This window comes from Terrapene carolina, unplaced genomic scaffold (genome assembly GCF_002925995.2).
Source record: "Terrapene carolina triunguis isolate 2854851 unplaced genomic scaffold, T_m_triunguis-2.0 Scaffold96, whole genome shotgun sequence".
Taxonomy (NCBI): Eukaryota; Metazoa; Chordata; order Testudines; family Emydidae; genus Terrapene; species Terrapene triunguis.
In genome coordinates this window covers 8,333,642-8,347,947 of record NW_020664447.1, presented here as the reverse complement: position 1 = coordinate 8,347,947, position 14,306 = coordinate 8,333,642, and the positions used below count along the sequence as shown (strand labels likewise).

Genomic DNA, 14,306 nt, shown 5'->3' with positions numbered 1-14,306 from the left:
CGCATACAAATTATAGGCCTGCATGTAGGGCCCCATCTTCTGGAGTCATGTGACTATATCAGAATCTGAGCTTTTATTTTTTTAGGAAATATCAAATATCTGGCTATCACAGTTGTGAAGAAGAACTTGAATGAATGTAATCAATGCAGTGAGGTCTGCAGACTCAGGCAGGCAGAGTGAAATGATAGCTCTGAGAGGCATAAACTCAACAGGAAGTTTAAATACAAGGTCCCCCGTTCTAGAGTAGGTGTATATGGGGGTGAAGGAGGTGCCCGGTCACCACCCTTTTCTCTGTGGGTGGGAGAGAATATCTGCTACTACCCTTTCTGTTCCTGAATGGAAGTGGGCCCCTGTGCTTCTGCCCCTAAGAATGGAGGGGGTGACTTGGTCACAGCATAAGGATACAAAGCATGGTGGGTAAAATCCATGATCTATATCTGTTTTAAAACAAACAAGTCAAAGCTGCTTTACTTCCACTTTAGCAATTTAGTACAAAATGGGATGTTTTGTACTTGTAAGTTTCCTAATTAGTGTCATTTTAGATTTTACATGGATTTTTTTCTGTGGAGAAATTTCATACTTAAAATGCTCAACTATGCTGAAAAAGACAACTCCAGGGTCTCATTAACATTCTTACTGTGAAAGCAACACAAAATTGATAAGTAAATAGCCTGTGTAACTTTGTAATTAAATCCAACTTCTGACCTATAGAACTTCCACAAATTAAGAAGGCTGAAATGCTTCAACCACCCAACAACTCCTCCTTCAGGGAGTGCAGTAACTGAGATTTGTGCTTCTGAGTCACTTCAGTGCTTTTGAAAATACCAATCCTAGGGGTCTGACTTTACATGCCTGTTTTGAAACTTTTGGGTTGTATATAAAAAAATATTCACTAATTTTGCTAACGTATCAAAAGTCTCTAAACATTGCATTGTTGCTTACATTGTTCATTTTGTTTTGAAATGACAATGATTTTATGCTAGAAAGAAAGCTTTTAATAAAAATGTTAGCCCCTGATGCTACAAACACTTATGGTTCATGTTTAATCTTAAACACACAAGTTGTCCCATTTAAATCAATGGAATTATTCATGTGAGTAAAGTTGTGTCTGCTGGCTGTTTGTAAGATCAGGGCCTTAACTTTCAAGTTTTTGTTTTTGCCTACAGCAGTTCTGTAATCTTAAATAATATATCTTATCATTAGTGATACTTAATAAAATTATAAATGCTGTATTTTTGTTATAAATTTTAGTCTAAAATTCCATAGCACAGATTTTCAAATTAATTTTTACAAAGCGTCAACCTGATTTAAACCAGATTTAAAAAAAATAAATAATCAAGTGACTTTTAAATCATTGGTCCAAGTGGTATAAACGGTTAGAGGCATGGAATGGTATGAAGAGGGAAAAGACTGAGAAAGTTTAGTGAGGAAACACATGACAAGGGATGTGAGGTATATGAAACTATGACTGGTATATAGAAAGTAAATGGCAATGTTACAGTGAAACGGAAAGGCAGATGTTAAATTGATTCCCCCACCCCCACCCATGTATAAATGTTGCAGTATTTTGTCGCAAGATCTCATTGAGGTCAAGAGTTTCTTAGAAGTCAAGAGATTAGAGATTTTACAGATGAGAACATCCACAATAATAGCGAGGATTAAAATCTTTTTTTATAATGGATATAAATCCTCATGCTTCAGGGCTTAAGTTAACCACTGACTGACGGGGTTAGGTAGAAATTTCCCCTACGGGCATGTTAGTCCTCATGTCCACTATGGCGTTTCTTGTTGCTTTTTGTGAAGTAATCTGGTGCTGGCCTCCATCTGGCAGGTAACGAGACTACTAGGTGCACCACTAGTTGGAAGCATATAATAAGTCCTTTGGCAGTTCCCGCTGGTCAGTGACTCACCAGAGGATAGTAACAGGGTTGATGCAAATGGTACAGAACACTGCAAAAGCTTAACTGCTGTTAAAAAGCAATATTTTTAAAATATTATGCTTTGTTTTAATTTGCTGGAAACTCAACTCATACAATACACTGAACTTCTCCTCTGAAAATGGAATGTTAAATTTTCTCAGGAACTCTTTTTGGGAGAAAAGGATGCTTATATCTAGGAAATGGGAACTTTGGTTGAAAATGTAGCAGGATTTGATGTGTTGTCAAATGTAATATTTGGGTTGTCTTATTAGTCTTTAGCTTTTAAGGGCTTGTCTACATGGCAAGTTTCTGCTCTGCAAGCCAGTGTGTGGGTCTACTGCACACCAGCATGCTGCTCAGTAACTTCCTATGTGGCAGTATTGGTGCTAAATTCCACCCTGGGACTTCCACTGTGCTGCAGCAATGTCCACACCGGATGTTACTGCATAGTAAGCTAATGTGCTGTACTTGCCATGCACTAACTTGTTGTGTAGACAAGTTCTAAGACTTTTTTCAGTTAATCAGGTCACCACGTTCATGGTTGTTGCTTTTTGTTAAATAAGGTAGATGGTCTGACGAGCTCTTGTAAACCTAAAATTCTGACTTCCCTTCCCCCCAATTTCTGTTTTTAGATCGAGAAAAGGATCACAGTTCATCTCGGCCAAGCAGTCCTCGTCCTCAGAAAACTTCCCCAAATGGTTCCAATAGTAGTGTTGGGAACAGCAGTAGAAACAGTAGCCAGTCAAGTTCAGATGGAAGTTGCAAGACTGCTGGGGAAATGGTATTTGTATATGAGAATGCAAAAGAAGGAGCCCGGAGTGTAAGAACCTCTGAACGAGTTACTCTTATAGTGGACAACACTAGATTTGTTGTAGATCCTTCGATTTTTACTGCACAGCCTAATACAATGTTGGGCAGGTTGGTATCATTATTATTCTGCACAATACAGTACTCTAAACATTTCTTGAATCTATTTGAATTGCTTTTTTGTAAACAAATGTTAAATACTAACGTTTTTGTCTGCTAATGTTTTATCTTTAATTTTTTTAATATTTTTTTTAAAAACATAGTTACTGTGTAAGTTCTACTTTCCTGTATTTCACTGCACATGATTTTGTGACTGAGTTAGTAGCACAATTAGTTGTATCCAAGAGAGAACATCCTTGTGAAATGAATAGTTAAAAAGTTAGTGAGAGATCTGTGAAATGGAAAAAATGGTCACTGCTGGCAAGCCATCTCTCAGAGAGGAAATGAAGCATTCATCTGTTAATAGAAGCTTTGCTTCTTCTTCTCTTGCCGTACATTGCTTCAATGTTTTCTCATTTTTCAGACATACAATCCCGCACTGTAGTCAGTTTACAAAGCAACTGGTTTTGAATTGAACCAGTGAGTGTTGGGATTATCTGGACACTTGCCCTTCTTAATTCATTTTTTTGGTGATAGCAAAGCAATGAACCATAGCTAATCTCTGGGATAATAGAGTGAAGGAAAGCCATTCAGGAAGATATGGATTATCTTGTTCTAGTCAGTTGAAAAGTCATAATGGTGCTCAACACCCACAAATTCCTGTTTTCTAAAGTGGCATGCCCTGTTTCTATGAGATTGAATGACACTGCCTTGCAATGCAGATGGTTGGCAGTGTTTATTAGCAAAGAGAATCAAAACACTTAAAGAAGTGGTAAATTGTTGAATGAAAGATCATCAGAGGCGTGGCTTTAATATTCAGTGTATTTGACTTCAATATTTTGTGTATTTTTAATAAATTTAATGGGTCAGAAAAGACCCTTTGGGTCAACCAGCCGGGCGCCAGGCACTTTCCCATTTCCTATGTTTAAGGGTCACTTTTCCCTCTTCATGGGACATTGAGGGGGTCTCTCATGCTGGAGTATCAAATTGTTGTGCTTCTCTGTATGTAGCCTTGTGCGACATGGCTGTGTCTCAGCACAGCACTCATGCGGTCATATTTTTAAATATGTCTGGATGGAGGTTCTTGCCAAGGTGTAGGTGGTAAAAATGATAAACAATCTCATTCTTTGTTTAAATGACCAATGGGAGGATTAAATAGTAACTTTGTTGTTGTCCTTTTGTGATTGTGCCAAAAGAACAAACAAAATGAAATAACAACAACTGGAATTAAGGCAAAACCAGCCTCTTTAACCTTCTTTATTATGAGGTGGCATAATAGATGAAAGGAAATGTTTTTGACATATGTAGGGAGTGGGTGAGAAACAAAATGCCCACCACTCAGCAAATTTGTCTCCTTTGTCATTGACTTAGGGGATAGACATCTAGTGACAAAAATACTAGAGCTCTTGTGTAGTTGAGACGTCATTAGGTTAGTCTCTCCTCTAGGGATTGGTCTAATAAACAAGCTTATTCTATATTTTTGCCAGTTCAAAAGTAGGTTATTAATAAAAATGTTGGTCTAAAAATAACATCTAATGTTGCTCCTTCTCCAGGACCAGTTGGCAGGGCATTGAGCAAGAACCGCTTAACCAGAGTCTGCTTGGAATTGAAAGTTACCATGGTGAAGAGTTATTCTTTGCCTAAAGCCTAATAGAACCTATTGGACTCACTTTAATAAATTAAAAATATTAAACTCACTCATTAAACAAGGGCATGGATATGAATGTAAAGGCTGGCCTCCTATATTAATACAAAAATTACTCAGACTAGGCATTTGCCCTTGATATGTACATACATGCAGAAACTTTTTTTGGGGGGGGCAACTGGGTGCATTTTTAAAGTAAAATGTCTAATGGTATAAGATGGATAAAAGCATAACACTTTATGCCTTAAAGCCTGTTTGTGTGTTTAAAAAAAAAATAAAGCAGCGTTTCAGCTTCGTGTCTGATATAAAGTAATGGATACAGCTTGATGTTTATGAAAAGTGTAAAAGCAAAACTGCTGAAAGTCCATCCTCTTTAAGATTGTGGTCTCCCTTATTAATGAAGATCGGCGGTTTTAACTGGGAAGCACAGCCAGTAAAACTGTACTTCATAGGAAATGTCCTTCCATAATATGCACATAACTCCTATTAATGCATTGAGTAGAGTTTTAAGAGCACTTGGGTCACTATTTCCTCATGTTAAACTTACATTTTTAAAATGATAGCTCAGGAGAATTCCACAGTGGAGAATTGTGCCGGTGCTGCTTCACCACAGAATGCTTTCTCGGTTTCATGAGGCTGCTACCAACAGTGTTAATTGCAATGTATGCAATCCTAGTAACTTTCTCTTTACTGCTGCCAGTACTTGTTGATGTGCTATGTATAGCAGTGGCACAAACAAAATCCTCTACTGGAAGCACTTTATTGGGGGAAATGGTAGGAACCAGAAGCAGAGGGAGGAGGATGAACCAAGAGATGTGAGCAGAGCCCGGTAGAATGGGGAGTATAATGATAACACACCTGAGATTGGGAATGAGCTGGATACCCAACTTTCAAAACTGGGAATGCTGCGGAGACAGTGCCCTCAACCTTCAGGAAGAACGTGTTCCTCTTCTTACTCTGTAGCAACCACTCTCCGATCCTCCAAGCCTCCTTATGTATTGCAAAATAAACATCAACATGAAAGTTTTGAATTTTTTTCAAGATAGATTTTTTTTTCCAGGATTTTGTTTTGCAGGAGGTTTTGAAATTACTTGTTTTCATTCCAGTTTGGAACTAAATCAAACATTGAAATGTCCATGAATGGAAATTCCAAGTTTTGGCCAGCTCTGCTGAACAGTGCATAAATATCTTCTCTTGTATAGGGTCAATAACTTCCGAGCTGGAGTGTGAATTCTTTGCCATTACATCTGCAGTTTTAGCATGTTGTGCTTCATCTAAGTTCCTTGTAAATCGGAAGTGAGTTCTAACTGAATTGTCATTCTGTTCAATAGGATGTTTGGATCAGGCAGAGAACATAACTTCACCCGTCCCAATGAAAAGGGAGAATACGAAGTAGCTGAAGGAATTGGCTCAACTGTGTTTCGTGCTATTCTGGTGATCTTTTATTTTCAATAGTACAATTTAGCCAACAGGAGGTGTGGATTTTATAATCCCTGAAACTGGAAAAGCTGAACACTTTCTATATTTAAAAACTACACAGGCACATAATAGAAGTTTGACAGAGATCCTGGTGAGGCAATATTTCTCTGCTTGATGTGACATTTTAAATATAATTGTCTATAAATAAGTGATTATTTTTCCTTTTGAAAGAATACCTTGATATGGAAATACTCCTTTTATTTTTAAGTGCAGTTGTGCTTCCAGCCAGGTACTCCAGGGGTTTGACTAAGCCTCAGGAATCAAGGATTATGAAAGATTTCACTTATTTTTAAACAGTTTTTTTTGTAAACTTGTAATTCAAAAAGCCATTTTGGCTTTATTTTATCAGCTCTTGTTCTTGATTCTTTTGCAGTGGTTGAAATAAGTTATTTCAACAGAACATACTGTAGGTGGCAGTTACACTTGCAGAAAAATGCGAAGTGCAGTCTGCAAAGAAAATTAGACTGCCTTAAACATTATCACAATGCAGTCCGGCTGCTGTATTGCTTTGTTGGCTGAGCTAGAGTGGTAGAAGCTGAGTGATGTGTAAATAGTAAGCCATAAAAATAAATGTCATACTTAAATGTTCAGTTTCAAGAATTTGAAATTTAAAATAGAAACTTAATACAGCTAAAACTTTAAAATGACTTTTCACTTGATAGTGGCCCTTCTTTTCTGGAAGCTCTAAGTCTGAGGATAAATATATGTTGAACATATTAATCATGTGGTTCAGTCTTTGTTTTTGAAGATTGCAATACAAAGCATTAGGATTTATGAATGTGAAAAAGGTCCTTTAATAGTGAATGAAATGTTTCTATCAGCAGATGGTTTAGTCTAATATTTGTGCTTTTTCTATTTTATAAGGATTACTATAAGACTGGGATAATACGTTGTCCTGACGGAATATCTATTCCTGAACTAAGAGAAGCATGTGACTATCTTTGCATCTCCTTTGAATATAGTACTATCAAATGTAGAGATCTCAGTAAGTATGGAATTTATTACAATAATTGTAGTGTACATATGTTAATTAAAATGTACACATAGTTTACTTAGTCTTGATGTTACTGTAAAATATTGTAAGAAAATCAAATGCATAATCTGGAATGTGTAGAATGTTGTGGGGGATCAAACTTTCTCACTCCCTCCTGTGCACCAGATCAGCACAGCCCTTGTAACAGGTGTCTCATTAAAGTCCTTATTTATTCATGTATATCTTTGTGTAGACAAGTTAAGAAATATCAGCAGTTGGATGACAGCAGAGATCTTTTGGGAACAAATTCATAAGGTGCAGTTAATGACCAGATCTCCCCATCATTTGTTACTTAGGGCTGGTCTACACTGGGGGGGGATCGATCCAAGATACGCAACTTCAGCTATGCGAATAGCATAGCTGAAGTTGAAGTATCTTGGATCGAATTACCTGGGGTCCAGACGGCGCGGGATCGATGGCCGCGGCTCCCCCATCGACTGCGCTACCGCCGCTCGCTCTGGTGGAGTTCCGGAGTCGACGGTGAGCGCGTTCGGGGATTGATATATCACGTCTTAACGAGACGCGATATATCGATCCCGGATAAATCGATTGCTACCCGCCGATACGGCGGGTAGTGAAGACTTACCCTTAGAAAGTTGGTCATTCTCTAATTTCAGTGTTTGCACAGTAAAAGTGACAAGCTGTCTTGATGAGAAATGGATGTATAAAATACAATGTTTAGCATCTTTGACCGTATTTTCCAGGCTTAGAAGAGCCAATACTTATACAAGTCTTTTGGTCCAAATAGAGTAGGCACAAAATTTTTAATAAATAAAAAGTGCATCCTAGATAGTATTTCAAGTTTTTAAGTAATATACTGGCATACACGTTTTTGCATTCATGAGTCTATATTTCTGCTCCTTGTAATCTCATATTAGTGTAATGTCCCACCTAGAGGGAATTCCTCAGAATTGAGACCTTGGAGTTCCCCCAGACCGGAAGAAGAGCTCTGTGTAGCTTGAAAGCTTGTACCTTTGTTAAGCAAAGCGATTCTTTTCCCCAAGAATCAGGCAAGCACAGACAATACTGAAGGGGGTTTATTAACGGTACTGGGAAGACTGATAAACAGCTTCAAAGGTGTGGGGTTACAGTGACCAATTATATTCCTTTCTTTTATCACTTCATTTGCATTTATCTTGTTCTTACAGAGACAAACATTGTTTCAATGACAGAGAACGCACTTAACATGACAGTGACAGGAACAGAACATACGCATCAAACTGTTTTGATTACATCAATTATTCGTGAATACCTTAAGGCGAAGGGGTGGGGTGGGGGTGAGTGTTTACAATATCCAGAGGGCTGTGAAGGGAGGGTTTGTTCTGTTCTAAGAGCCGAGTTACTGGGCGGACATTTGATCATATAAGTTTATCAGTTGTTTACAGTTGTCAGTGTCCTTGGGCTTCTAAAGCATTCCTGCTTGATCTGCAGTTTCTGTCGTAGCTGTTAGCTAAATTTTAACTCTTGCCTGACACCTTCCACCAACAGAAGTTAGCCAAATAAAAGCTATTACCTTACATACCTTGTTTCTCTCATATCCTGGGCTGCTACAATACTGCAAACTTTTTTTAGCAAATACGAGGGGAATTTTACAAATCACTATCATACATGTACCAGAAATACAAGAAAAATGTTATCACTTAATGTAGAAAGACATGGTTGCATAATCTAGTTATCAGGTTACTCTGTTTGACAGGGAAATAGCAAACTGCAAGACAATCCTTCCTATACAAACCTTGACACATTATTTAAATTGAAAGGCTATTTAAATTGAAAGGCAGTTCTGCTTTTGCTCATACTAATAAACTGAAGGAAATCTATCAGACCACTTAACAGTCAAAGGAATTGACTTATGCCTTGTTTTATTTCGTTATGGGCGGATGTGTGCTGCTGTTCAGTTTTAATTCCAGCCTGCATTTCTCTACCACGATTCCCAATGTCAGTACGCTTTTTATGGGTTTGATTTCAGGTGCTCTTATGCATGAATTATCAAATGATGGTGCTCGCAGACAGTTTGAATTTTACCTTGAAGAAATGATTCTTCCACTGATGGTAGCTAGTGCCCAAAGCGGCGAGAGAGAGTGCCACATTGTTGTGCTTACGGATGATGATGTGGTTGATTGGGATGAAGAGTATCCTCCACAGATGGGAGAGGAATATTCACAAAGTAAGTCTGATTTTATACTTTTATAGAATTTAACTCTACCAAAGTGCTTTGTTGACTCTGCATCAGTATTAAACTCAGGCACTATTAGAGCTTTACAACATCCTCACAGCTACTAGTGCGCAGATTATTTGTATTTGGTATGATGATATGCTGTATCAGTTGAAGTCAAGAAAATGCAGCCATGTTAAATTGCACTCTGTTCAAAGACAGGAATAAAATACTTCCTAAAGGACACAAGCAGTTGAGGGGGAAAATACTTTCAAACAGAGCTAGTTGGAAAGCATTTGAAGAATGATTCCCATTTTTGGCCAATTCTACTTTAAAATGAAGAATTGGTTTACAGAAGATAAATGGATCGAGTGCAGCAGCCAATGTTCTCTTACTTTGTTATGAAAACATTTTTAACAGTTTAGTCCATAAATAAGTTAGAAGCAATTGATAACTAATTCCCTTCTGCTCATGCACAGTATCTTTGTGCAGTTTGAAGTTCCTTTCCAGTCTGAGTACATGGATTCAATGTATTTAAAAAGTTGACTTTTTTGTGCTCCAACAAAATAAAAGGCCCTCAAAGGCTTTCTTTTTTAATCTGACACTATGCAAACCTCTCAAGTAACTTTTGTTAAAACTTTACCAAAAACTCAGTCAAGGTGAATTTTAATCTTGAGAAACTTGTTTTTCTTCTCTCTCCCTCCCACCCCCCTCAATGTTTGAGGGAATGAAAATAGTTTAGTTGAAAATAATTTCAGACAGTATGTGTAGGCATGGCAGAATTTGATTTTTGTTTTTTAATTTCAACGGAAAATACTAATGTTTATTTTTAACCATTTTTTGATTTTTATTAATTTAAATTTTCACAGTTGGAATTTATAGTCAGAGAATAGAGGGGTCAGACAATTAATGACAGATGTTGAGATTCAAAAAGTTAAAGCTTTATAACTGTTAAAAACACATGGTCAATGTGTCATGTCAAAATATACAAAATAAGTATACTTAAATCACTAAGTTTTCAAACAGCATTTTTCTTACTTTGCCTGTCTATAAATTTTAATTATTGATGGAAATATTTTTGTCAGTTTGTGTACATGGTGACATTGATGTTTACTGACATTTATCAATAAAAATCTAATACTTCCAAGCCCAAGTATGAGTAATGTCACTGTTCTAGCAGAGCAAAGCAAAGAAGACTGGTCAGACTTCTAGCAATCTTAAGGAGGCAGTAACTCTCTCAATTAAAAAAAAAAAAAAAAAAGTAATTAGTTCTGTCCAGGGCTTTGGAGCTGTGCTCTGGCTCTGCTCCAGATCCAGGCAAAAACCTGCAGCTCCACTGCTCCGGAGCTGCTCTAGCTCCGGTCTCCACTCCAAAGCCGTTTATTACACACACTCGTGTTTTCTCTGGGAATCCTACACAGCTTGTGAAGGGGTCTTTTGTGTGTGTAAATCTCTGCAATTCCTATTTTCCGAGAAATAACATAGCTTGAAAACAGGAAAGGGTTGTGGACTACTAACCTAAATTACTGAGAAGTTTCCTCTGTATTTAGCAGGCTCCACTTGTCAATGGAGTGTCTGCCCTTTTAGGAAACTTTTTTTCTCTAAAAGAAATAACGAAAACTTAACTCTAATCCACTTGCTAAGTAGATTGGCAAGCATTTTAACGTGTGCAGGGCAATCTGTCTATTTGCGGAACACATCTTAGAACTTTACCTTTCTTGGGATTCATTGTAGTTTAATTTACACTACAGACTCTGCCATGTCTCCATTCTGAGCGCCTTCAAGAAAACATCAGTCTATAAAAACATGAATGAAATCAGTGGGAGAAACCATCCAGACCATCAGTTGACAATACCCTTTAACTGTGTTTGAAAATATGCCTTTATTTTTCTCATATTTCAATCTTAGTTGACTTATAACATCCTAGGAACTTTTTCCATAGTTTCAACTGGAATTACAGATTTAAATAGGATGATGGAATATGAGCTCATGATTCACCCATATGCTTGAATTCTAGGTAACTTTACATTGTGGTGTTTATCAACCCCCTCTGGCCTCATTTGTAAACACCACTTAGACCATCTTCATTGTACAACTAGAGGCTAAAAACTTCCAGTACAACTTTTTATTAATCTCTGAAATGCAATTTCCCCAGTTATTTACAGCACAAAGTTGTATAGATTCTTCAAGTATATTGAAAACAGAGATGTGGCCAAATCGGTTCTGAAGGAAAGGGGGCTCAAGAAGATTCGATTGGGTATTGAAGGTAAGAGTAATTTTCATTGCTTCCAAGCTAATCCTTTGGCAAAGGGCATTTCTGTGCTTCTGCCCCTCTGTACAGCCACTGTCCCTACCTTGCTATATGAGCTATTGTAAGTCAGTGGTATTAGCCTATTAGTCTGTTTTATGGTGGAAACTAATTTGTTCACCTTGTTGGCTTATCTTGTATCCAAATTCTAACATACCTTCCCACTGCAGAGCTTTCTTTGACTTATCAATGAGTGGATGGTTCTGCTGCATCCTGTGACCTTAATTCTGGATTTCCTAACTTTCAAGTGTTTTCTTTGCAATCTAAATAATCTCATAATGGAGATTTTTAATGTAAAATTATATATAAAAATATTTCTCATGACCTGCTCACATAGACAAACTGACCCCTCTCATAGTCTTCTAAGAAAGCTGCCATGACTGGACTGTGGGGGAAGAGAGAGGAAGGAAGGAATTGGGTCACTCTGAACTTTAGGGAGCTTTAAGGATCTTGTCCTCTGCTGTCTACTCTGCTGGTAGAAAAATAGGAAAAGCTTTTTAAGCTTACTGAACACTGGTTTTCCATAAATAAGAATTTTGTAACTCAAAAAAGCAGTAAGCCAGATTTTATGGAAATTGTCAAGATAAATTTCCCCCCAAAAGTAGTTTGAACAGTGTTGGCCAGCAGTATTCATGACAACCTTCTTCTAGCCTAGAAGGGCTGGACTCTGTTCCCTTTATACCCCATTAGCACAACTTTGGTCAGGCAAAGGACAGCTGAAGTGTTTAGTGTCCCTAAATTTTTAGGGCATGAGTGCAGGAACAAGAACTGAGTTAGGCTTCAACTCCGGCTCCCAGAAACCCAGTAGTTGTGATTTAAGGAAAGTGAACATGGTTATGATCTTAAATAAATAGTCCCACAAATGCAGTGTTTGGGACTATCTGTCTGGCCCCCCACAGAAATAAAACTGGAGACAACTTTTCATACTTAGTAATGAGAAATAAAATACCACTTGGCTGCATCTTTCTCCTCCTACCCCCAAAACAAATATGGAAACCAGTTTTGCTTTGCTGCAGAAGTTATAGTAATGTACTATTGTCACTAGTCAGTGTTTGAAATGAGGGGGAAAATGCTTGGGACCCAGCCTGGAGAACTCATGCCAGCATATTATTGTTTCACCACTCTGGGGGTTCACATCTCAAACCTCATCCCTTGCTCTCCGGGCCAACAGTGCTGTGAGGGAGCATACCAGCATTCTGTCTGGAGGGGAGAGTTACTAGCATTACTTTTGCAGGCACTCTCTTCACTAGGTCTAGAAAGACTTGCTTTAGTAGTAAATGGCCTTAGCATTTTTTCCCCTTGGATTTTGGCTAATTTGTGTTTGTTTTGTAAACTGGGGAATGCCTGGTGTTAAAAAACAAAAAAACATGGTGGTGTCGGCATCATTCTGTATGCTAATCTGGAAATGGACTTGCTTATCTTCATTGTATCTCAACCTTCTGGTTGGCTGGTTGTGTACATGCTCTGAAGCTGAGCTGGTGAAGGAGAACTTTGAGCTAAGTAGTACTGGAAACTTTAATTGTCATTTTGTTCTAATATTTTTAGGTTACCCCACATACAAAGAAAAAGTGAAGAAACGGCCAGGTGGGAGGCCAGAGGTGATTTACAACTATGTCCAAAGACCATTCATTCGGATGTCTTGGGAAAAAGAAGAAGGAAAGAGTCGGCATGTTGACTTTCAGTGTGTAAAAAGTAAATCTATTACAAACCTAGCAGCAGCTGCAGCAGATATCCCCCAGGACCAGCTAGTGGTAATGCACCCCACACCACAAGTGGATGAGCTGGATATTCTACCTATTCATCCTCCACCCAGCAACAATGATGTGGACCCGGAGGGACTAAACCCAGCACTCTGATTCAGATTCTTATTCAAACAAAAGCATGCTACTTTAAAAAGTGACTCTCTCTCATACTGCACTGCAATTCCAGCTTTTCTTCATTGTGTAACACAGTGTTTAGGATATTGCAGAATGGGCTTTCTTAGAGACCAAAGGAGTATCTAATCGTGGTTTTTAAAGAGTACAACTAAAACATCCTGAGGTTCCAGTTATGTACATGTATTTGTTTGAGTAGGTTTGCGATATTGGTTATTTGTATGCTGGACTGTCCTTCTCACTCTAGGCCCATCAAAAAACAATGGGATCTGCTGGCTACTGTACATTCAATATTGTTACATGGAAGGCAAAATGCAGAATCAGAATTGATAGTAGCACTTTATGAATGGCTGCTTGATAAATGGATTCTCAAAGCCATGTTTTATAAATGTGTTGCACAATGCTAACTTTAACAAAGTGCTTCTATCAAAGTCTTTCTACTCATTTAAATGTAAATAGTTTGCTCTGAATAGATGGACTCTTAAATGTATTGTATATGATCGAGCACAAAATGATTACCACTGCGGTTTTTGGATTGAGGACATTATTCAATTACCCATTTAACATCCTGCCCAACTCAAATTTCTCCAGTGAATTTTTTCACTTGTTTGTAATGTGAGCCATGTTCAAGGATTGTGAACAATTGATAGGGGGATTTCTCTTAAATTTTGCCTTACCTGAATTTGTTGATGGAAATATTTATTTAGTAAAAGTTTGTAATAAGTGTCATGGAATAGAAAAATGCAGATGGTTCACTCTTCATTTATTAAATGATTGTAAATTCAAGTTTTTCATTCAAATAAAATTTCCATTATTTTAATCAGTTTGACATGAGTTATCCCTTACCAAAGATGATATATATACTAGGTATAAATTCCAGTGACTATCTGTGCACTTACTCCTTCTCCTCCTCTAGTCTTAGAGGAGGAATATAATGTGTTAATGATGGAAGGCATGGTGTCAGTCTTCAATTTTTCCCTTCCTTAT

The 14,306-nt window shown here is 37.7% G+C and overlaps 1 protein-coding gene across 3 annotated transcripts in view; it reads left to right on the top strand.

Moving 5' to 3' along the window:
- Nucleotides 1-14,139, top strand: part of BTBD10 (BTB domain containing 10) — a 50,001-nt gene extending 35,862 nt beyond the window's left edge. For all 3 annotated transcript variants that reach the window (XM_026651418.1, XM_026651415.1, XM_026651417.1), the window contains 6 exons: nucleotides 2,552-2,837; nucleotides 5,802-5,904; nucleotides 6,814-6,934; nucleotides 8,952-9,149; nucleotides 11,293-11,403; nucleotides 12,991-14,139. In XM_026651418.1, the coding sequence (XP_026507203.1) occupies nucleotides 2,552-2,837; nucleotides 5,802-5,904; nucleotides 6,814-6,934; nucleotides 8,952-9,149; nucleotides 11,293-11,403; nucleotides 12,991-13,301 (1,130 nt within the window). In that variant the 3' untranslated portion in view covers nucleotides 13,302-14,139. The remainder of the gene's footprint in view (nucleotides 1-2,551; nucleotides 2,838-5,801; nucleotides 5,905-6,813; nucleotides 6,935-8,951; nucleotides 9,150-11,292; nucleotides 11,404-12,990) is intronic.
- The last annotated feature ends 167 nt before the right edge of the window (nucleotides 14,140-14,306 follow it).